Source organism: Dermochelys coriacea, chromosome 1 (genome assembly GCF_009764565.3).
Source record: "Dermochelys coriacea isolate rDerCor1 chromosome 1, rDerCor1.pri.v4, whole genome shotgun sequence".
Lineage (NCBI taxonomy): Eukaryota > Metazoa > Chordata > Testudines > Dermochelyidae > Dermochelys > Dermochelys coriacea.
In genome coordinates this window covers 271,871,757-271,894,355 of record NC_050068.2, presented here as the reverse complement: position 1 = coordinate 271,894,355, position 22,599 = coordinate 271,871,757, and the positions used below count along the sequence as shown (strand labels likewise).

General features: G+C 41.3%; 1 protein-coding gene across 1 annotated transcript; it reads right to left on the bottom strand.

Moving 5' to 3' along the window:
• Window positions 1–18,140: 18,140 nt before the first annotated feature.
• Window positions 18,141–21,983, bottom strand: BTG1 (BTG anti-proliferation factor 1). The gene is made up of 2 exons (XM_038387346.2): window positions 21,593–21,983; window positions 18,141–19,426 (listed from the first exon to the last, which is right to left on the bottom strand). Exons 1-2 carry the CDS (start codon window positions 21,738–21,740, stop codon window positions 19,062–19,064), a joined length of 513 nt encoding a protein of 170 aa, XP_038243274.1. The 5' UTR covers window positions 21,741–21,983; the 3' UTR covers window positions 18,141–19,061.
• Between the last annotated feature and the right edge of the window lie 616 nt (window positions 21,984–22,599).

Sequence of the window (22,599 nt, the reverse complement as noted above, 5' to 3'; positions counted from 1 at the left end):
AAGAAAAGGAGTACTTGTGGCACCTTAGAGACTAACAAATTTATTACAAGTACTCCTTTTCTTTTTGCGAATACAGACTAACACGGCTGCTACTCTGAAAAAAATTCAAACATAGTTAACCAAACTCAAGATAGTTTAGTAAATTAGTGTTATACAGTAGAAGATGCTTAGTAGTTTGACAATGTTAAACAGAAATGAATAGCTGCTACCCACAGGAAATACATACCTATGATTCAATTGACTGACCTCATGTGATTGCTATGCCACGTAACTATGAATGACAGTGCATTGATTTGGCAGTAAATAAGGTGGACCGTTAAGGAAACAGCTTGGCAGACAGCAGGTTACCATGTCTGGCACATTGCAAATCCCCAATATTCCATGTTGTATATACAGAGAAGAGAAAATATAGTTAACTCGTGAAAGATTCACATGCATAAAGGAAAAAAATACTAGCTACTGTTTTTAAGGGACTAATTAATAGCCTAATGTGCAAATGATAGTATTACAGAGTTCCAATCACAATAATGACTCCATCATACATTAGATTCATACTTAAGAATGGAGGACAGATTATACTGTACACTTTGTTTTTGACCTCCTAATCTAATGTTCACCCCTAATTTCTCATGTTTGCATATTAAAATAGATAGATATCTAAGAGTAGCATGTAAGCACATCAACTATAAAATCAAAGCAGAAAAAGATTATCCAGCAATTTATTCTGCTCTCACAAAAACAGTTTTGCTTTGTTTTGTGCCAGCACATTTGCATCAACCGTTTTCATCATAAAGCTAAAGGGTATGGCTACTGTTTACTCAGCTCTATTGCACAAGAACCTATTGAAACATTTGCTCAAGTCACGCTATGGCTTTAGTCACATACACAATAGCCTACAGACAAAAGCACAAGAGACAAGGAGGGCTTTATTTATCAAACTGAAAAATAGTATTTCCCTGTGCTAATACACATAAACAACACAGAGCTGAAGGATATCACTTTAACCCTGCTTTGTTTGAGACAGATTAATTAACACTTAAAAGCTATGCCACCTGTTTCTTGAGGAAAATACACTGTTTTGTAGGTGAAAAGGTTGTATTAAATAAATAAATACATAAATAAAAATCTCTACTGATATAGAATATATTCCTTTGACATGGATTAATTTGAAGTTGTTCCATATGGCATCAAAATGACACGTGTTTATTCATTTTATTAGATACAATAGACAAAGACACTTAAAATATTGGAGAGAGTGGGTATAATAAGACATCACTAAATATGTATTGGACGAACAGTTATAGGTGAAATTTACCTAGGTGTTCTGGGCCCATATGCACCACTTGCCACAGTCCTTAAAGGCCTGTTGCACTGGGATCAACCACATCTTTAGTGTTGCCCTAAGTGCTTAGGAAGGGGGTGGAAATAATGAGACTAGATCCTCACTAGAGTGGTGTGTGACATTAAAATTGTCAGCGCTCTATTGATTTATGGCAGCTGAGGATATGGACCACAGTGTCAAGAAGAGTTTTTACAATTTATCATTGATACCAAGGGCAAGACTGAGGGAGTGAGACAGTGGCATGATGGTACTCTAGACTATACATGAAATCTTTTCTAAATCTGTTCAGTAGATCCATGTTCATTTTCTGTGCCTCCCCCCATACCAAATGCCTGTTTTATAATATGAGACCAGTTCCAGGCTAAGTCTCTGCCATTTTCAGGGACAGAGAAAAATGGCAAATTCTGCAGTTTGGACTGAGGTCCTGTTTACAGCAAGAAAAGCAACGCTACCTTCCCCTTCTAAATACTGCTGGGATTGAGCACAATATCTGAAGAACGAATACAAAGAAAAACAACAATTGTTTGGGAAAATTTGACTCTTAGATTTTTGTAATTAGCAAAAACCTAGCTTGCTGTGAGTATAAAATATCAACACTACATAACAACACTCTGCTATAATGATTTTCATCTGTAGATTTCAAAGTGTTTTACAAAAGCAAGTAAGCATCATTATACACATTTTACCAAATCGGGACACTGAGGCACAGAGAAGCAAAGTGATTTGCCCAAGATCACCCAGCAACGCAATGGCCAAGATAGGTCTAGAACACAGGTCTCTTAAATAACAGTACTCTATCCACTTGCCACCCTGCCTCATTAACTATGGGCCAGATCCTCAGCAGGCATGAATCTGCATCAGTCTACTAAGTTCAACAAGGCTACACAGATTTATACCAGATAAGGATCTGGCCCACAACGTTTAATATGGCAATTATGTTTTTTTCTAGTATTCACAGCTGAGGATCTGGACTTACTTGCTCCATAGACATGAGAGATCAAATTAATGCAAAAAAGTATAGTTGTTTTAAGATCCCGTCCAATCACATGCAGGATGTGTTTGTGTTAGTTGGATGTTGGCACTTCCCTTGGCAGATTGCTTTTGCAGGACATATATCTAAGCACTGCACTCACAAAACGTGCCCGCATTCCAAGTGAATATTAATTATGTCTACTGTGCATTTTTGCTTTGTGTTATACAATTGAGTTGTTAGAAATTGCTTCTAATTGTCACTAAGTTCACTGTGTTACATTGTCAATAAATTATTCCGAGTTCCCCCACTTGTATGCAGTAATATTTCCAGTTTAAACAGGATAATAATTTATCTTATTTTGAACAACTATACATCCACAATTGCAATATCAAGCATACTACAATTTAACAGGGCAGTGAAGTATTAGCAACAGTACAATCCTTGAGATATCATGATTGGGCTGGATTGATACTTTTTGATATTCAGATAGAAGGAGATAGAAAGTCCCTTTATTTACTTTTGCGCAAGATGTGCTGCCATTATATTAATCTCAGATCACTCTCAACACTGAGCAAAAATGAGCTCAGAGAAATTAAACATCTACTCAGCATTTATGATACAACACAGAGAATGAAAACACAGCCTCTCGGAAGACATGGCAAAACTCCTACTGACTTCTGTGGAACCAAGATTATACCCTCCTTAGCATTTAAAGCAGTCCAAAGATCTCTCCTGTTGGGTCACATTAACAGTCCTCATTTCCTTAGGGGCCCTTAAGGGGAAACTATCGTTCGTGGAACGATGTGGCTTTATGATTCCCAATATTTGTGGTGATATTGTTATGTCATTTGAGATACTGACCACATAAGAGAACACTTGCAAAGCATTTACAAAGAAGGCTCAGATTCTCCCCAGCTTGTCAGCTACTTTGTATTTCACCTCTATCACGAAGTAGTTCTGAATCCTAAGTAACCAGTCACAGAAGGATCATTCCAATGTACAAGAGTCCTCTGGTGGTAAGAAGGTGGGTAACGGCTCCAACGCCTCTGTCTCAGAGCCATCTCTGAGTGTGAATGTAGTTCTGTGACAGAACTACAAATATATATTTAAGATCAGATCACAAGTTTTCATATCCCAAATTCTTGCCTTTCAAGGACCTCATGTTTGCATAATGTAACTTTAGTCCATTTTAGAAAGGGCCAGGTTATCCACCTTCTTCACTCAAATCCCAGTCCAGCTCTGTATTGTGTTTATCAAAGTTGGGCTGCCTTTTTCTTCCATGTGACATCTACTTGAGTTCAGGTGGGAGGACATAACCATTTCATTTTTAATAATACCTGTATACAATCTCCTTCTGTACATTGGAGCTTTTATAAATAATCATTCTGCACAGATACTGAAAAGAGGTGCCAGTTCCGTATACTACGAAATTTGTGGAAATATTTCTTAAGAAATGCTGGTCACCCTTATTTTTAAAACTGTATTTTTTTCTGATAGGTGCTGATTATATAGAAACAGCATTGGAAGCATTCCCACTTTAATGGATTGAGGGAGAGTTTTCTAAATGTGCATGCAGCACTCATGTGAACATTGAGTTCTCCCTCCCTAAGAAGATAATAGATCCTGTAATATCCCTAAGCTTTGTTTAAATGTTGTTCCCTGGGTTAACTGCACCAGCACATGTAGTGAGGAATGGGGGGGGGGGAATCACATGATCACAAAAGGAACCTACAACCAAGGCTGACCAGACTCAGCATAGCAAAGCACACTAACACTCACATTGTGCAGTCAAAGTGGAGAACACACTAAAATACTGAAATACTATGGATTCATAGTCATCGATTCATAGAGCTTAGCCCAGAAATGACCATCTAGTTCAGTGGTTCCCAAATTTGTTCCACCGCTTGTGCAGGAAAGCTCCTGGCAGGCCGGGCCGGTTTGTTTGCCTGCCGTGTTCCACAGGTTCAGCCGATCGTGTTTTCCACTGGTCGCAGTTTCCTGCTCCAGGCAATGGGAGCTGCAGGAAGCGGCCGCGGGCCGAGGGACGATTATTTATAAAAGCTCCAATGTAGAGAAGGAGATTGTATAAATGTTTTTTGTGCAGTTACTGTCCTGAATTATCCACAGCACAGGCTCAAGTGAAGTGTGATATTTAACATTTCATTTGGAATAAATTTGCAGCATAGGGTGTGCTGCAGACAAGCTAAGAGCATAAAATAAATAATGCATGAAAAGAGCATGAAATAAACAAAGGAAATGGAAAAAAGACCAATATTGCCCCAATTAAATGTTTAGATGTGAAACAATACTGATAACTGCCACATATTTAAGTGTCAAGTTGAGCTCAGAGCATTTTCCTGACACATACTGACACTCCCACCAACACTGATCTTAAAGTTCTGCCCACCACTAAGTAGTCATATCAATAGCAATAGGAGGAAACTTTGATATATAGTATATTAAAACTAAGGTAAGAGGGAGTTCACCGCACCTAAAAGGACACATTTAATATAGTATCTATTGCCCTCCTCCGTTCCTGTGAGTCCTGCCTGTTATCCGATACATTGAATTAACATTTCTGCAGTTCCATGAGAGAGTCTTGTGCAGGAGGTGACAATTTAGCATGGGCAAGCATCCTGGATTAGTAACACTGGAAAGAATTTAAACATATTAAAAGAGTATCAGGGTAAGTCTGAAAAAATGTGGACCCACCCTGTCACTTCGGGTACTTGTTACCCTATTTCTCATCTGAAACTTCAGTGCTGCAGCAGCTTTTGCAACCATTACTTTTCAGAATCCTATAGTATAGGAAGAATATAATGTTCTTGTGTGCACAGGATATATGTAAATTAAAAGAGGACAATGATTGTGATATATTTCTTACCAGAACAATTTAAATGTCTCCCAATCCACCGATAACGTCACTTAACATTTAGATAACTGACTTCAGTAGTGGATCTCAAAGTGCTTTACAAAATATGGGTAAATATTATTTCCATTTTACAGATAGGGAAACTAAGGTTACATGATTTACTGAAGACCACAGAGCATATCAATGGCAGAACCGGATAGAACCCAAGACTCCTAGTGCAGCAAGTTATCCAGAGGACTGCAGAGCACTCTAGACACTATCTTTTCAGTATGTAAATGTGTGATTCTTCTCTGAAAATGACTGTAAAAATGGCAGCTACTTACTCAACAAGGCTGGTCCGTGTGTGTATTCAGAGTCATAGCCATTGGTTTTAGTGACTACATATGTTTTCAGTGGTTTTTTACTCCTCAAGGCCTGCAGGGCCAACTGAAAGCAACAAGAGTCTCTTTCACCCAGTGCATCAGCAGCAGAATTGTCTATCAGCCACACTGTGAAAGCCCCACTGAATGGTTGCACAGGTGTGACTCAGGGCCTAACTTGGCTTGCAGAACAATTATTACTAGTCATGATGATACATGAGATGGAGAGAGTCCATTTAAAGCCGAAGTAGCATTTTCAGGTCTGACAGTTTAAAAAAAAACCAGTAAATTCAATATATTTAATCCCATACATTTAACCATTTGTGCAAGTCCTTTTTCAGAGTAAAACTACACTCTAAAATGTTAGTTTTCTCCTCACTGAGCCAAAATCTGCTGCCAAATGGACTGTGTGAATCCAAATATAATCCATGACTTCATCTGAGTCACTTCAGATTTACACCAGACAAGCAGAATTTGGTTCATTCTGTTTAGATTGCTTTTATTTACATTATATTGACTGTGGAAAAAAAAACTAAAGAAAGCACTGATTATTGAAAGAAATGTTCATTTCCTTGCAACAACCATTTTATTACCTGTAGATTACAAAGTAGGTTTAAACTATTTCCAACCCTAACTATTCCTATACATGGACCACACTCAGTAGTAAGTCACCTCATGCCATTAAGTGTTCATTTACTTTTTTACTCCTGGGTCAACAACATCTTCAGATATCATCCAACTGGTATTCATTTGCTTGCCAAATGGCAAGCAAAATCTAAGAATTAATGTTCTTATGCATAAGTTGTACAGAGTGTTTTCAGATTTTTCCTATCATTTTCCAATTATCTTTGAGATGTCCATGTCAGAGTTGCATCTGAATCAAAGCATAGAAGACAAATTTCTCATTGGTTAAGTATAAGTTAGTACCTAAGGCCAAATCAATCTTTCCTGGGGAGTGTCCCACTATATTCTCCTTCAGAGGGACAGGATGGGTAGCCTACAAACTGCATAGACCATGACAATCTGTGGAAAATTCCACTGCTGCCCTGAGAGCGTGCACAGAAATAACCAGCTACTTTCCACAGTGTTTTCTGGCCTCATCCCACTCTCATACACAGGGCTAACTCAGGAAACATGTTGCTAGTAATTCCCCCTACTACACCCACTGTATTCCACTGGGTTGCATGAGGAGTTATGCTGAGCAGAGCAAGCTGTTCCTCAGTTTCTTTTATCCATCTAATGTCCCTCCAAACCACCAGAGTCCCGGGGGGAAGGGAGGGGAAGCAGGTTTTCACACTAAACAGGCTCCATAAGCTCCAGGGAGAGGGAAACAGGCAGAGCTGCCATGCTTCCCTTCTTTTGGAGTTTTTAGGACTTTTAAAATTAATGTTACATGAGAACAATTGCTGAATTTAGAATACTGAGACAAGGACATTTGGAGAAGTTTCTCAGAAATTTTACACTGCTAAAATCCTTTCTTTTTATAGGAAGCTATTTAAAGTATTGTATTGTTCAGTAGTTTAAGTAGCCTGAAAGGTTTTGAAATGTTAGCACAATGGTGGATCGACACATTATTTAAAAGCCAAAATCAACTATAATGAATTGCCCAGAATATTCCATTCCAGGGGGTTCTTTTGTTGAAATCATTAGCCATGAGACCCTTTGCTTCAATTTATATCAAAGCGCTCAGATGGAATTGCTACCTTGTAGTCACTGCAGCTCATCTCTTATTCTATATATTGACCTTGTGTTGTCTGCAGCCATACATTCGATCCATACTGTCTGCATCTACATCTGGAAAGCAGACTGTGGAGAATCTAATCACTCAAGAATCTAATGCCAACAAATCAGCACTGGGATTTCTCTCTGACTTGTTGACATATAGTAGCAGTGGATTCAGTCAACACCCACCAAATTCAAGGGCATAAAGTGGGATAACCACTGAACTGTGAAGTGAGCTGTAGCTCATGAAAGCTTATGCTCAAATAAATTTGTTAGTCTCTAAAGTGCCACAAGTACTCCTTTTCTTTTTGCGAATACAGACTTACACAGCTGCTAGTCTGAAACCTGGACTATGAATGTGTAAAATCAGTTTCACAAACTATCACTGATGTCCTATTTAACAATTATATAGCCTGAATATTGGCAAACAGAGTTCTACGTTCGTATACGTGGTTGAGCAGAAATGTGAAGCTTGAAAGACTCCTAGAGAGTACACTTACTTCAAAGTAAAATTTGTCAGACTCTTAGTTTAGGAGCCTGATGGCAACATTGCTAACCGTAAATGGAAACTGTCAACAGACAAGAATGAGAGGGAGACAACTCAGAGGTTTTCAAACTGGGGGGTGTGCCTTCTGGGTACAATGCGATTATCAGGGGACGTGAGGACCTAGTGTGAAGTAGAACATTCACACATCTTGGCTACTTTCTGTGGAGTTGGCCAAGGTAGTGCCTCTTTGCGGGCAGGAGCTGTGGCGTCAGCTGGTATACGCTGGAAGGCCTTGTCTACACTGCCACTTTACAGCGCTGCAACTTTCTCACTCAGGGGGGTGAAAAAACACCCCCCTGAAAGTTGCAAGTTTCAGCGCTGTAAAGTGGCAGTGTAGACAGTGCACAAGTGCTGGTAGCTATTGCTCTCGTTGAGGTGTATTTTTGTTATAGCACTGGCACCGTGACTACAGAGCTACTTTAAAGCGCTGCCGTTGCTAATGAAGATGTGCCAAAGGTGCCGAGGAGGGGATTGGAGAGCAAGCCTGCCCCCTGTAGTGTCTGTTACTGCTCTGCCATCTCACACCCCACCCCGCACATATGGTGACCAGATAGCAAGTGTGAAAATTGGGACACTTTTTTGGGGGAAGGAGGGGGTTATAGTTGCTTATATAAGACAAAGCCCCTAAAACTGGGACATCTGGTCACCCTCCCTGTATGTGATGTTGAGCTGGTGGCAACAGGCTGTGGCATTGGGTCTGGGCAGCAGCATGGAGGAAGTGTCTGGAGCCAGCAAGCAGTCACCAGGTGCAGACTGGTAGGGATCTCGACTGACTGAGAGGAGCTGGCTGGGGCTGCAGAAGGGATGGCAGTCTGGGAGAATGAGAGCAATGGGGCTGGAGGGAGCTGAGAAGGGTGTTGGAGGAAGAGCTGGGGAGGAAAAGGGGGGGTCATGCCTGGGACAAGAATCTCCAAAGGTGGGCACAGCAAAAAAAGGGATGGGAACCTCTGCTCTCACTTATCCCATTTCAAATCCCATCCGAAGTACAACATAAAGTAATAGGGCATACTCTGCACCAGCCCCGCTGGAAGGTGTGGAATGTGGTGGATGGTCAAACACTATCCCAAGAGCTAAAAAACAAAGAAACTGCTATTCATTACTGAGGCTTTCATGATGCTCTGCTGTCTCTTATGAGCAGGATTATTTGTCTGGTCTTGACTCATCTCCCAAATCTCACTGAGGCCAATTCCTGCAAATTTTTATCACAAGTTTCATATTGGTATTTTCCTTTAAAGCCCCAGAGCTCCTGGGATCATGATATGAGAATCTTAACTTGCATTTTAATAAAAGAAAATAAGGAAGTAAGCTTCATCACAGTTGCAGAGAAAATCTTGAAAACATGACTCCCTAAAGGTTAAAAAAAAACAGAAGGCAAATAAGGTTGGGAATGTAGGGGTTTTTTAAACACTTATTTTAAGCCAATCTCATATTTTGGGTTTCTGACTAGTGATTTGGGGGCATTTGGATGTGAGCAAAACTGAAACAATCATGTTTAGAATGAGATCATGACGCAGGGGTTGTGCACCAATCATTCATTTCAGTACATACCATACCTCCAATCAGTGATGAGCTGCCAAAATCTTAACAACCTATAAAAAGTTCTGATTTAAGGGATGTGCCCAGTATGTATTTTTTGTACCAACAGAGTTACCATACATCCATATTTTCCCAGAGGAATTTTTAAATTTTAAAAATTCCTCCAGGATGGTGATTTAAGAACCAAAAAGCCTGACCCTGTCCGGGAAAATACGGATGTATGTTAACCCTGCCTAATGTTCTTTTTTAAAAAGATGGGCCTGAACTAGAAATGAGCTACGTTTCACATGTGTGGGTCCCCACCACTCCCTGGGGGGTGTGCTAGGGGTGACCAGATGTCCCGATTTTATAGGGACAGTTCTAATTTTGGGGTCTTTTTCTTATATAAGTTCCTATTACCCCCCACCCCCATCCTGATTTTTCACACTTGCTGTCTGGTCTCCCTAGGTTGTGCACATGTGTGGGTCCCAGCTGCTCCCTGCCCCCCTCATTGAGGCAGGTGTGCAGGGTTACTGCCCTGGGAACTGCAGGGCACCAGTGGACGTGGAGCCAGCTGCAGACAGGGGCATGGGGCAGGGCTAGCTGAAGGCAGGAGATGCAGGGCTGGCTATGGGCAGGGGCAAGGGGTGCGGAGCTGGCGGAGACAGGAGGGTGCAGGGTTGGCTGGAGGCAAGGGGGTATGGGGCTGGCTGGAGACAGGGCAGGGGCTGACTGGAGGTAGGGGCTGGCTGCAGGCAAGGCAGGTGGGTGCAGAGCTGGCTAGAAACAGGGGCTGGCTGCGGTCAGGGCAGGGGGTGCAGCAGAGGCTGGCTGCGGGCAGGGAGTGCAGGGGTGGCTGGAGACAGGGGCTGGCTGTGGGAAGGGCAGGGGGTGTGGCAGGGAGTGGCTGCGGGCAGGGCAGGGGATGCAGCATGGGGCTGGAGATGGGCTGGCTGCAGGCAGGGCAGGGGTGTGTGTGCGGCAGTGGTTGGCTGGATACAGGGCAAGGAGTGTGGCAGGGGCTGGCTGCAGGCAGGGGGTACAGGGCTGGCTGGAGACAGAGCAGGGGGTGTATGCGGCAGGGGCTGGCTGCGGGCAGGGCAGGGGGTACAGGCAGGAGGTATGAGGGTGACGAGATAGGGCAGGAGGTGGCTGGAGACGGGGCTGGCTGCAGGCAGGGCAGGGGGTGCGGCAGGGGCTGGCTGCAGGCAGGAGGTGCGGGGGTGGCTAGATGCAGGGGCTGGCTGCAGGCAGGGGGTGCGGAGGCAGCTGGAGGCAGGGGCTGGCTGCAGGCAAGGGGTGCAGGGGCAGCTGGAGGCAGGGGCTGGCTGCAGGCAGGGTGATGGGTGCTTACAGGGAGAGCAGCTTGGAGCAGCCTGAGCAGCAGGACGCAGCCCAGGCCCTGCAGAGCAGCCAGGGACCCACCAGGCAGCATCAGGAGCCCCAGGGCCAGGGGTTGGGGGAGGAGCAGCAGCACCAGCCCACATGGCTCCCGCAGTGCAGCACCCCTGGCGGCCGGAGGAGGAATTACATCACTTCCCGGCCGGAGCCCATCAAAGCCTCAGCACCTCCTGCAGGGAAGTGGGTTAACAACCAGTTCTAAAACTGCTTCCAAATTTAACAATCGGTTCGCGTGAACCAGTGCAAACCGGCTCCAGCTCACCACTGCCTCCAATGTGTAAGAATAAAGTTGGAAGTTTCTCCTTGGTCAATGGCAAGGATTTTAGGGTTCACTGCAGTGTCCCTGTAAATAGAAAATACCCTCTTTGCTTCACTGTAAAAGCATTTCAGATACACCCCCGTCCTTAATCACTGAAGCATGTGATATATACTCACATGAATAGTCCCACAGGCTTCAACGGGCCTCTTCAAGTGAATAAAATTTAGCATGTACATAAATATTTGTAGGGCTGGGGCCTAAGATTTTAAGAAGCTATAGTCTCTTGGAAATCTGAAACATACGTCTTTCCTGGATGGCCTTTGTAAATGGATTATAAAAGGTTGCTCATATATGTTGGAATAGATATAAAAAAGGGACGAAGGTCACTAGGGCATTTGTGTTGAAAAACCTGTCGCAGGATTACATGGAATTAATAAATTAGGAGAAATTGAGGGCATACCTAGGTATAGATAATGCCCATATCAGAATAAGGCACACTAACCCCAAGCAATAGTCTATTCAGTTAACTGAGCTCCCCTTTCTCTTCAAATTATCCAGCGAGTTTAACTAATAGTGATTTGAAATAGTTTAGATAAATAGTATTTGCAAATATATTTCTATCAATTACTCCAAGTATGCATTATAACTATTGCTTTGAGTATTCACTATTAGTATTCTGTTGTTCATGCTGTGTGGTCACCCCTCACATGATTTTTATTGTACAATTAGCTGTCTGCCAAATGCAAAGCTTTCAAGATGGCCACACAAACACCCTGCCTGTGAACATTCATGCATATACATATTTGCTTCAAGTGTTCTTCTGCAGAATATTTACACAAGTATGTTACACTGTTTTCTCACCACTTGGAAAGAAAAACTCAGGTACAAATAAAATGCATCAAAATAAGATCTAAATTCAGACCACTTTCCTGTATTCTTCCAAACCTAGTTCCTTTAACACTTGGCACCAGATTTAGCATTCACTTTAATGTCATTCTGACTCATTTCTAAATATTGGCACTGTCATTTCTACCACACAACCTTCCCTCCTATTTTGAAACTTAGGAACACACTGGCCTTATAGTGATTGCTGGCTAGGGGTCAGTTTGAAAAATGGAAATGCTAAAGGAAGGAAAGGAGTTATATCTGAGGTTAAAGGCAAAGTGCACTGTAGTGCAAGTTACAATTGTAATTAGAAAAGTTAAATTTTTTGATAGCTTGACTTTGTGATGATCTAGGAAAGCTCTCACCACTGGAAAATTACAAATATGGATGATTGTATTTGAACTTTCATAGAAATTAGTCTCATATCTACTCAGTGAATGAAGCTAGCCTTGACTCAAATGGACATTTACTGATGTTTCAGACAAGACTGCCTGCTGGAAAAGTAGAAAGGTATTTCCTGTGTGGTAAATAGGAAGTAAGATATTCCACATTGCGAGTTTTATTTTCAATTTAATTTTTAGCTTGATATTTAAACAGATTAAATAAGTGATATTAAGTATCTAATATGGAAAAACTGCAATTTCCTTTAAAATAAAAATTTGATTACATTTGTGTTGGGAGGGAACCTACCCAGTAACCAAACTAGCACCTGTTCCTAATTTATAATTTTTCTGTAAAGTTCACAAGCAGGGGAAAAGATGGATTTTTAATTCTAATGTACAAAAGTCATGGAAAGTGTGGGGTGGTTGGAGGGAAGGGGCTGGGGCAGATATGGGGTTTTTTCTGCTTGTCTTTTTACATTAAGAAATACATGACTTGCCCGCCTTAGAAACCTCTCTGGTGACTTGAGAACCAGTGAAATAATGACATCATTGTGGCATGAAAGAATCAAGGGAGAGGTGAAATTATTCTAATCAGATGGTTTAAAACACTGATTTTAAACAGATTACAAATCTCCAATGTCCAACACTTGGGAGGAATGTTGCCTTTAATAAATATTCACATACTAAGGTGCAAGAATGCTCTCAATGCAGAGTTAATAACTTTAGGAAAAAATGGAAAAAACTAACTAAACATTAATTTTCAAGTACGAAAATAATGCCTAGGCCTCACACAGCACAAAGTACCAAGCGCACACTAAGAATTTTCCTAGTGTAGCTGTGAGCAGCTGATACACTGTTACTAGTAGATGCCCAATCTATTTTTATGTAACTTGAGAAATCATACCCTTTTCTTACTTCACACCCTTGGCCACTTCTCCTTGTTGTGGTCTTGAACTCTAGTGGGAAAGTAGTCCTACTCCAGCCCCAGCCACCCCCCCAGTTGTCTGCCATTTTGTTAGATGCTGCCACTCCTTGTGTATATGTAAGGCTGCTCCAAGAACATTAAACGTTATTTCCTTCCCCCACTTTATACTCCCAGTGTTTGAAATGTTTGCTTTAATAAGTGAATACAAGTGCTAACACACAAAACAAAGTTGCACTGGATTCTAACATCTCAGGGGAACTGCAAGGCCAAAGGCTGGTATCTTAAAAAGTTGAAGTGTCAAATACAACCACCACACCACCCAAAACACTTTAAAGTGCTATTGTGATAGCCATGATTAGAAATCAAGTGGCTGATTGCTAGAAAATGGAACTGCCATTCCTTAGGTTTAAAAAAAAAAGTCTCCAGAAGTCTTCCCCAACCTAGGACTTGGTCCCTGTAGTGCAGCTTTGATTTATGCTGGATTTCCCTGTCTCTTAAAGGTATCATGAAGTAGTTCTCTGAAATAAAACAAAAAATGTCTGCTAAAAATGTAGTAATTACTCTCCCTTTGCTATTGAATTTGAATACCACTTCCAGCTCCATTTGGCCTATTCTGCTGTCAAGTCACAAACAGCCTTATGACAGCATTACCATGGCAAGACTAATGTGTCAGATGCAGCATTATGACTTGTGTGCAGGCTTCAGTAGACTAGAAGCTGGGAGGGAGCAATGCCCTTGTTCAAAGACATTTTCAGTAATTAGCAAATGTGATAAGAAAGCAAAGAATTAGCAAAAGGTACAGAAAGTTATGCTTTAGGGTCTCACAGGCTTAAGTTTCTACCCCTATGAAAATCCACTATACAGAAAGCTCTGATGCTTTAGAGTATTTCAGGTCTGTCCATGTATGGTAAGTCAGTCATTTTACTGTTGACCTACTTTATATCAACAATCCATAGTTTGCCACAGCATATTCTCTAACTCCAGCCAAAAGAAATTGTGAAACCATACATTGAAGTGCAGAGTCAAAGCACCGGATGTTAATTATACCCTGCAATTTCTAGGTTGAGGAAATTAAGTGTCATTGCTAACTCTCAATACAACATTTACTGTCTAAGTTTGACTTAGAAAGCCACTGAATTAACATCCTGCTTCACAATGTTCACTTTATGCCACACTGGAATGTAAATGTAAAACACATGTAAAAATAACTTCTGTTACCCCAAGAATAGATGTAAATATACATTCCTTTTTAATCCAAATGTTTATCTCTAGTCTATACATATTCCACTCCTTAAATTAAAAACATCTTTAAAGTTTAATCAAATGGCAGCTTTGCCATATACAAACCATTTTCCCTTCAAGTCTCTGTACTAGAGAAAACTTTGAAAAAACCTGGTGTGCCACTTGATTTATGAGTGTTCAGCAGTAAACTCAACATAGATGTGCAAAAATAGAAGCAATATACCATTTTGCTGTAGAGAACAGCTTGTTATGCATTAAAATGAATAAGAGCACAGATTTTAATGCATATGTACTCAAAAAAGTAACCATGTTAAAAAAAACAGACCTTTTCTCAGCTGTTCAGCAATAACTGCTTAATACAGTGGCAAATGTTTACTAACCACATCACAGAAAAACTAACAGCACTACAAGTGAATTTGATTTTTTACAGCTTGCACATCAACAGAGCTGTTTAAGTTCCCTTTGCAGTAACCCCTTGCAGTTTCACTGTCTCCAAATTATGGATCGAGTTACACCTGCAGAGTTTCATTGAAGATTAGGAGTGCACAGGTTTAAAAATACCATTTAACTTTCTGAATAATTACTTCTAGTAATGATGCATTACCCAAAACAGCTTCATTTCCAGATCCCAGAAGAATATATAGTGCTGGTAGTTAAGATTTTTTCCTACTTGTTAACTCAGCCAATTTGATATAGAATCATTGAGGCACAGTAACTGTGGAAGGAAACATTTTTATAGTAACTTTTCGCTGTAACACTGCACTTTAAGCACCAGGTTATTTACAAACTATGTCAGGCTACATGAGAAACTAGCCACTTGACAAAAACTGGCAAGTTGAGTCCTGTCATACAGATAGAATCTAGGGAAACCCCTATTTAAAAAATCCAGTAGAAAAATGGAGATTTAAAAAGCAACTGCCAAGATTTTTTTTTAAACGGCTGCCTAACATTAAGGCCCCTAAATCCCTCTTTAGTTACTTGAGTGTGATCATTAATGCAAGACCTCATTTTTTAAGTCTTGGTTCAAATACTAAAGTAGGATATTCAGCTCTGGGGTAACAAAGGAAAAAATTGTTTATTAGTGCTCTTCTGGCCACTAAACTGCAGCACTGACAGCTCTGAAAGTGTCTACTGGGAAGATGGCTAGGAGATAGAAACTGAAAAAAGGAGTCTCAGCTATGTGGAGCTACACAAAAGGCAGTGGTGGGAAGGATGCATAAGAACCAAACATTTGTTATGCCAGGAACACACTACAAGGCACTTTTGGCTAGAAGTTTAGCCCATGATAACCTTAGTAGATTCTAACCTGTTTAGAAATTAAAGGCAGGCAGATAGTTTAACATTAAAGCTTTAGGTACAGTGAAACTCACTACCCTCAGAACACTGACAAACAGGAAAAAAGTTAATACTGAATATGCAAGGCCTAATAATTTAGCTAGCTTACTCATGCAAGCCATCCTTGAGGATACGCTCACATTTGTCTAGGTATGTTTGTTCCTGCAACTTAAGCCTGGACAGTTTATCTTCCTTTGAATGCAAGATGCCACTATAAAAGTTTATCTGCAATCTTTGTCCTGGTTGCATTGCAACACAAGTTTTAATGGCCTCTTGTAGCCAGGGTTAACTCAAAGCCCTTCAGTATTAAAGCTTCCTATGCTGTTGCTACTGCTCATGTAGCTATTTTGAGCACAGAAGGGGCAGTTGCATTGGATGGTATATACTGAACAATTCCAATAGGAAAATCAACTTTTCTGAAAGCAGACATGAATTACTAATTGTAGCTGCAGCTATATCTAATCTATGTCATAATGAAGATTCTAAGATAATTATCGCATCAGCCTCACAGCTGAAATATTTGTTCACAAAGCTATGCCTGACTTATCAGCAAGAGAGATCACAGCTGAAGTCTGATCACACTTTCACAATTTGCATAATTAATGCCATACAGGCAAGCTACATAGCTAACTCTTCCTCATCCCCTTCTCACTAGCCGAAGACGTTTACAGAAGCATCTGCACAGTACACAAAGCACAGTTCCACTTACTGCTCTGTGGTGTAAAGATAGCAAGTTTCAGACCAGTGGTTTTTTTAAACCTTAGATTCACAGGAAACCACCTGCAACATTTATATTGCCTCATCTATTCAGATGTACTCATGCTGCCCACAGAAGTGGAACATAACTTGGTCTTTATATTTTAATAAATAACTTTAGTCTTCCAAATTTTAAGCACATGGATCTTTAAATGAATACTACAGTTTAAGTTTGAGATGCAAAATTAAAGATTAACAGCAGCATTTTAAAGCACATCTGCAACTTGGAAGCTGTGACGAAACTGCTACTGTCAGAATCAAAAGTAAACTGAAAGCTTCTCAAGATCCACCACTTGACCAATAACTTGCATGACTTAACTGAGGAAAGCCCAAGTAATGTTGGCACATAATGGTAGATTAATGTGTTGGGGGAAAAAAAGGTAATTTTTAAAGCAATTCTTAGTTTTACCATGATCCGAACTTGCATGTAAAACTGAGCTTCCAAGACAGAAAGGAGTTGTGCTCTGCCTCACTGCTCAGCAACAGACTATTAGACTAGTGCTGTGTTTACAGTCATCTAACAGGAAGGCCTAGATTTGGGCTGTCAGCCCTGCACTGGCATCTACTAAATAACTGAAATATTGTGATTAAACAGATACGACATGTAAATTAAAGCCAGTCAGCAAAGTTTGTTATGATAGGTGGAAAGTCTCCAATTAATTTGACAAACTTTTTGACAATAACTTATTTAGATCAGAGTAATGATTCTGCCATGCACTTGCTTATCAGTTACAGCTTTATGTAAAGAATGACATTATGGAAGGGAACTGAGTTTTGTAGGCATTTTATTTCATGCTCATGAAACGTAATGTGCATATTAGATCATGGATCTGAAAATCATGTCTCATCTCAGTATTTTAATAAATGGCAGTAAAGTAGTATAAAACTTCTTAAGTGCAACTAACCCTTGTAAGATTTTGCCTTTAGTGGGGTGCTTACTGAACCATCTAACCATTAACTTGGAAAAATACACTTTTCAATATGTGCATATCAATTTAGTATCAATCATCTTTTTAAATCTGGGAAAGAAAAAAACAACGTACCTTTAGTTTGCTGAATCTCATCATACGGACTTATAAGTGAAAGTCTTGCTTGCATCTGAAGAAAAGTAAAAGGCAACCAACCTTTTGCCAAGTGGTTAACCTGCTCTTAAGGCTACGGGACATTTGTCCCAGGAACAGCTAATAGAGCAAGGAATCCATCAGGAAAGAATTGAGAACTTTTTTCCCCCAAAGGTGGATGAAAATGGACACTTAAGTTTGCTATATCCTCACTTCATCAGGAAGCCATGTAAACTTTAATCCTCTGGATTTATTCAAGTCATCTTTGGTGGATGTTATTTGTCCCTTTTCCTCATATCCTGGAATTATTGGCCCTGAAGTTATTTCCATATTATGACTGATTTTAAAAAGTTATGAAAGTGAAATGTTAAAATACTGTGTTTGCCTAGACTTCCCAAATGTTTGTATACAAGCGATCTTCATTAATCCATGGCTGTATCAAGTGTTTCCCAACAGTGTGCCATTGATGGTCTTATCCTTTAGAGTACAGTACCTATTTTACATCTACTGGGAGGATAAATAAATAGTTTGCCTGATCCTATATAATCACGACAAGAGATTAATTAAAATGCCAAGATAGGAAACAATTTATTATAGAGAGAAGAAAAATTTCTCATCCAAAATATAGAAATCTGTACAACTTTGCCACAATCAATATACATGAACTGTACAAATTTACACCAGTTCATAATTTACCAAATAAAAGATGACTAACAAAGTTCACAAAATAGATGGTGGTTTGTGGAAAAAACTTTTACCCAATTACATACAAGGAAATTACAAACCAGACCTCCACTTTCTAAAAATAAGAAGTTTACTCAGTCTTAGAAAACTACAAGCTAGCAAATGTACAGATAGCTGGCTGGTGCTAACACCACAGTTCAGACAGTGTCTTTATATGGTCTTTTTTAAAGCCTGTTGCCATGGCAGATTCTGGTCACTTGTTACTTTCAAGGCCAATACACAATATGAAGATCTGACCATTTCCCCAGGTCATGTTTACCAGTTTGTTTTATGTACATTTATACATATTGTAAGTGCTAGGTAAAAGTCAGAAAATTTCCAGTACTATCATTATATAACAAGTCTTGTTACTGAGCTGCCAAAAATGTAACAATTTGTAAATGTAATAGTGCAAATTTCCTCTGCAAGACTACCAGCAGAGAGTAACTTTATAAATACAGATTTGGATTGAAATAATTTGTGTAAAAAGTAAGATGTCTGGGAGAAACTGAAACCTTCCTTGGACTTCTTCACTCCCTAGCAAATAAAGTGATCATTCTGACTCACAGGCTATTAAATCACTGAAAAGGTACTGTCCAAACTACGGCACTGTCACTTGAAAGTTTACCACTCTATTGTGTGCCAGATCTTCACAGCTGTGACATGGTTTAAATTCCATAATCCATCCCCAGAGGAGCCCACCCAAAGTAAAAACCAATTTTATCCATCCATTTTAAGGTGATCCATCCATAGACTATATCTTAACCTGATACAGTCATCATATTGTAGTTTTTGGAAGGGCTTGTTCTGCCCAAGAGAAGTTCCTCCTTACAGCTTATTCTGCTGTCTACCATTTGCATGTTGGTGTTATTTTGGCTACCTCCTGCTGGTGCAGCTTCATACAGCACACAGATTGAGCCATCCTCTCCAATACGATAGGAGACTTCATATGGGTCAACCCATAGAGTGAGTTCACTTGGAAGAAGCCGAAACAGTTCCTGACCGCTCAGTCCAATCCGTTGTGCTGCTTGTCCAATCAGAGGATCCATTTTATGGTTGATCCGGATACAACGGTAACCTGACCCCTTGCATGGCTTTTCTGGGAACCAGTGATGTTTATAATGTTCTACAGAATAAGGAAAAAAAAAGATTGTACTACTTAGCTCTAGCTAACAGAGTCAGAAAGACGTATTATGATTGTCAAGGTCACTAATTTTTTTTAACCCATTTCACACTTGACAGTGTCAGGAAATTTGATTTTTCCAGCTCAGTAAGCGACTAACATTGTCAGAACATCTAACATTATTATAAACTGTAAACCTGGAAGACAGTGGAAAAACTCAAGATGAGCTCTTAAATATTTTGGAGGTAATTTACACTACCTACTGTGATCTCATGTGGCAAGTATTTTTCAAGAGTTAACTGCTACTGAGTCATTACTTTGACTCAACACATTTTAAAAAATGATTCAAATACTCCGTGTAACATGCACCTAAGCATGACATTACAAAACCATAGTATCAAGCTGGTTGTGTGTGAAGCAGTAAGGAGTTTATGGGCTTCAGTTATCCCAAATTTACTAATATTCTCAACTTTTAGAGGCAAAATACAGATAAATAGCATCTTGATACATTTCAGCATTATTTTCCCATTGCGAGTACTGCTAATGAAAACTAATAGGGAAAACAGACTGGCAATTTAAAATAAAGACCTTATGTATTTTGAATGTTCATATAGAAAGGTACTAGAGAGATATGCAGGAAGATGGCTTGTTGTCCTAGGTCTAAATTCTGATACCTCTACTCACCATAGTTACCCAAGTAGCAGGGTAAGGCCACCAAAATATAACCAACAAGAATATCAGAACCTGGCCCTTGGATCAGAAACTATATAGGGAAGATTTCAGAGTAGCAGCCATGTTAGTCTGTATTCACAAAAAGAAAAGGAGTACTTGCAGCACCTTAGAGACTAACATTTATTTGAGCATAAGCTTTCATGAGCTACAGCTCACTTCATCAGAGGCATTCAGTGGAAAAAAAATGCATCTGATGAAGCGAGCTGTAGCTCACGAAAGCTTATACTCAAATAAATATGTTAGTCTCTAAGATGCCGCAAGTACTCCTTTTCTTTTTATGTATAGGGAAGGAATCATTTTCCTATGGAGTTGTATAGCACCTAGGACAAAGGACCCTGACTGGTGCCTTTGAAGGGTACCACAACAGAAAGATTTCTATAGTGCATATTCTGTAAAATAGGTCCCGAAGAAACCAGATTCCCATTTCTGTAATATATTTTCAGATATAAAAACAATTTAAATACATTTTACACTTGAAACTGAATGGGGTTTTCAGCACCTCACAAAGTGCAGATTGCTTTCAGAGATTCTGTTATCGGTCTGCTTTCAGAGTAGCAGCCGTGTTAGTCTGTATTCGCAAAAAGAAAAGGAGGACTTCTGGCACCTTAGAGACTAAAATTTATTAGAGCATACGCTTTCGACGCTCACGAAAGCGTATGCTCTAATAAATTTGTTAGTCTCTGAGGTGCCAGAAGTCCTCCTTTTCTTTTTGTTATCTGTCTGTGTCCAAACACTTGTGTAAAACTTAAGATGCTTCCCTTTAAATCCCGCCCCCTTCTCCGCGACCTTTGTAAGCAACCAGGAAAGGTCCCCGATTTTCCCTATGTAAAAACTATCTTACTGTATTATAATACTAGAGACCAAAACAAGCTACATGATGTTGGTTGACCACACGATCAGATATCGTAGCTTTGTAAAAAGCATTCCTGTCTCGGTCAAACTCAGGCACTGTATAAAACTGCAGAGTTTTAAAAACGCTAGAGAGGTTTCTTCCCAGAAGCCAGTCGGGCGTCTTTGTCTCAGACAGAAGATACAGATTAGAGGCCTGGTTTAGGAACTGGAAAGTGACAAGAGGGCACGGGCGGTTGTGCTGGGTACTGGGAAAGAGGCACGCGGAATAACTAGGGCTTGTAAAAACGCTTGGGGCAAACGGAGCTTCGGGGATGGGGGAATAAAGGGATCCAAGGTGGGCCAGCAGCTGAGGGGGGGAAGGGAGCCCGTGTGGGGAGCCAGCCCGGGGGGAGCCACTGCGCCCCAGCAGCTGAGGGGGGGGAAGGGAGCCCGTGTGGGAGGAACCAGCAGCGACGGGGGCGGCTCCCATGGGGCCCAGTGTCCAGCTACCACCTCCGAGGGGGAGGCAGGGTGACTCCCCCGCAGCGCCCAGGCCCGGCGGTCGCGGCGCCCCGCTCGCCAGAGCAGCCCCGGGCCGCCCCTCACCTGCCAGCAGCTCCTGCAGGCTCTGGCTGAAAGTCTGCAGCTGCCGCTCGTTCATCAGCCCCTTGGTGCGCAGGAACTTGGCGATGAAGCCCACGGCCGCGGCGATCTCGCGTATCATGCTGGCCCGGGTGTACAGGGCGGGATGCATGGGGGCGGCGGGCGCGGCTCTAACGCGGGGTCAAGAGAGCAGCGCACCCCCTGCTCACATCCCGGGGGGGCGGGGGCCTCCTCAGACAGGGGGGCGGCGGCAACAGCGGCGGCGGCGACACCAGCGAAACAGCGAGCATCTCCTGCTGCGAGCGACAAGGAGAGCCGCCTCCGCGCCTCGCCTCTTATAGCCGCCGCAGGACGGAAATGGCGTCGGGGATGGGCGGGGCCGGGAACCCTCAGCCACCAATCCCGCGATCGCACCATTGTGACGTGAGTTCGGGAGGGCGGGGTCCGGGGAGGGGTGACGTAATCTGATTGTAAACAAATAGAGCGGGGAGGCGAGAGGCGCTGGGAGGCGGCAGCTGCTGGGACAGAACGTCTGGGGTTGAGAGCGGCGCCTGGGGGAAGGGCCTGTGCAATACATACATACATACATACATACATACATACATACATACATATAAGCTATAGCTCAGTGAAATACAGGAGAGGCATAGACATGTCAGGACTTGTACTTCGAGAGAAGGGGTTATGAAGAGAGACAAAATGTATCTGAGCATGCACGTTAGTGTCCATGCGTGTATAAATAATGAATGCTGTATACAAAGTGAGAACTATCCACACACCCACTACTACTTCTACAGGCAGGTTTATACCAATCGAGTATAAGTATGCCTACAAGGAAAATCCTCTGTCCACAGACAATAAAGAATTCATACATAGACAGAGAGCTCGATATCAGCCTATAGCTCTGCTGTATCTAGTTCCGTTCGATGCATCCGATGAAGTGAGCTGTAGCCCACGAAAGCTTATGCTCTAATAAATTTGTTAGTCTCTAAGGTGCCACAAGTACTCCT

Coding starts and splice junctions, on each gene's coding strand:
- BTG1 (XM_038387346.2), bottom strand. CDS start 21,740: ATGCATCCCGCCCTGTACACCCGGGCCAGCATGATACGCGAGATCGCC. Junction 19,427..21,592: donor CCTGCAGGAGCTGCTGGCAG/GTGAGGGGCGGC, acceptor CTTATTCTGTAG/AACATTATAAACATCACTGG.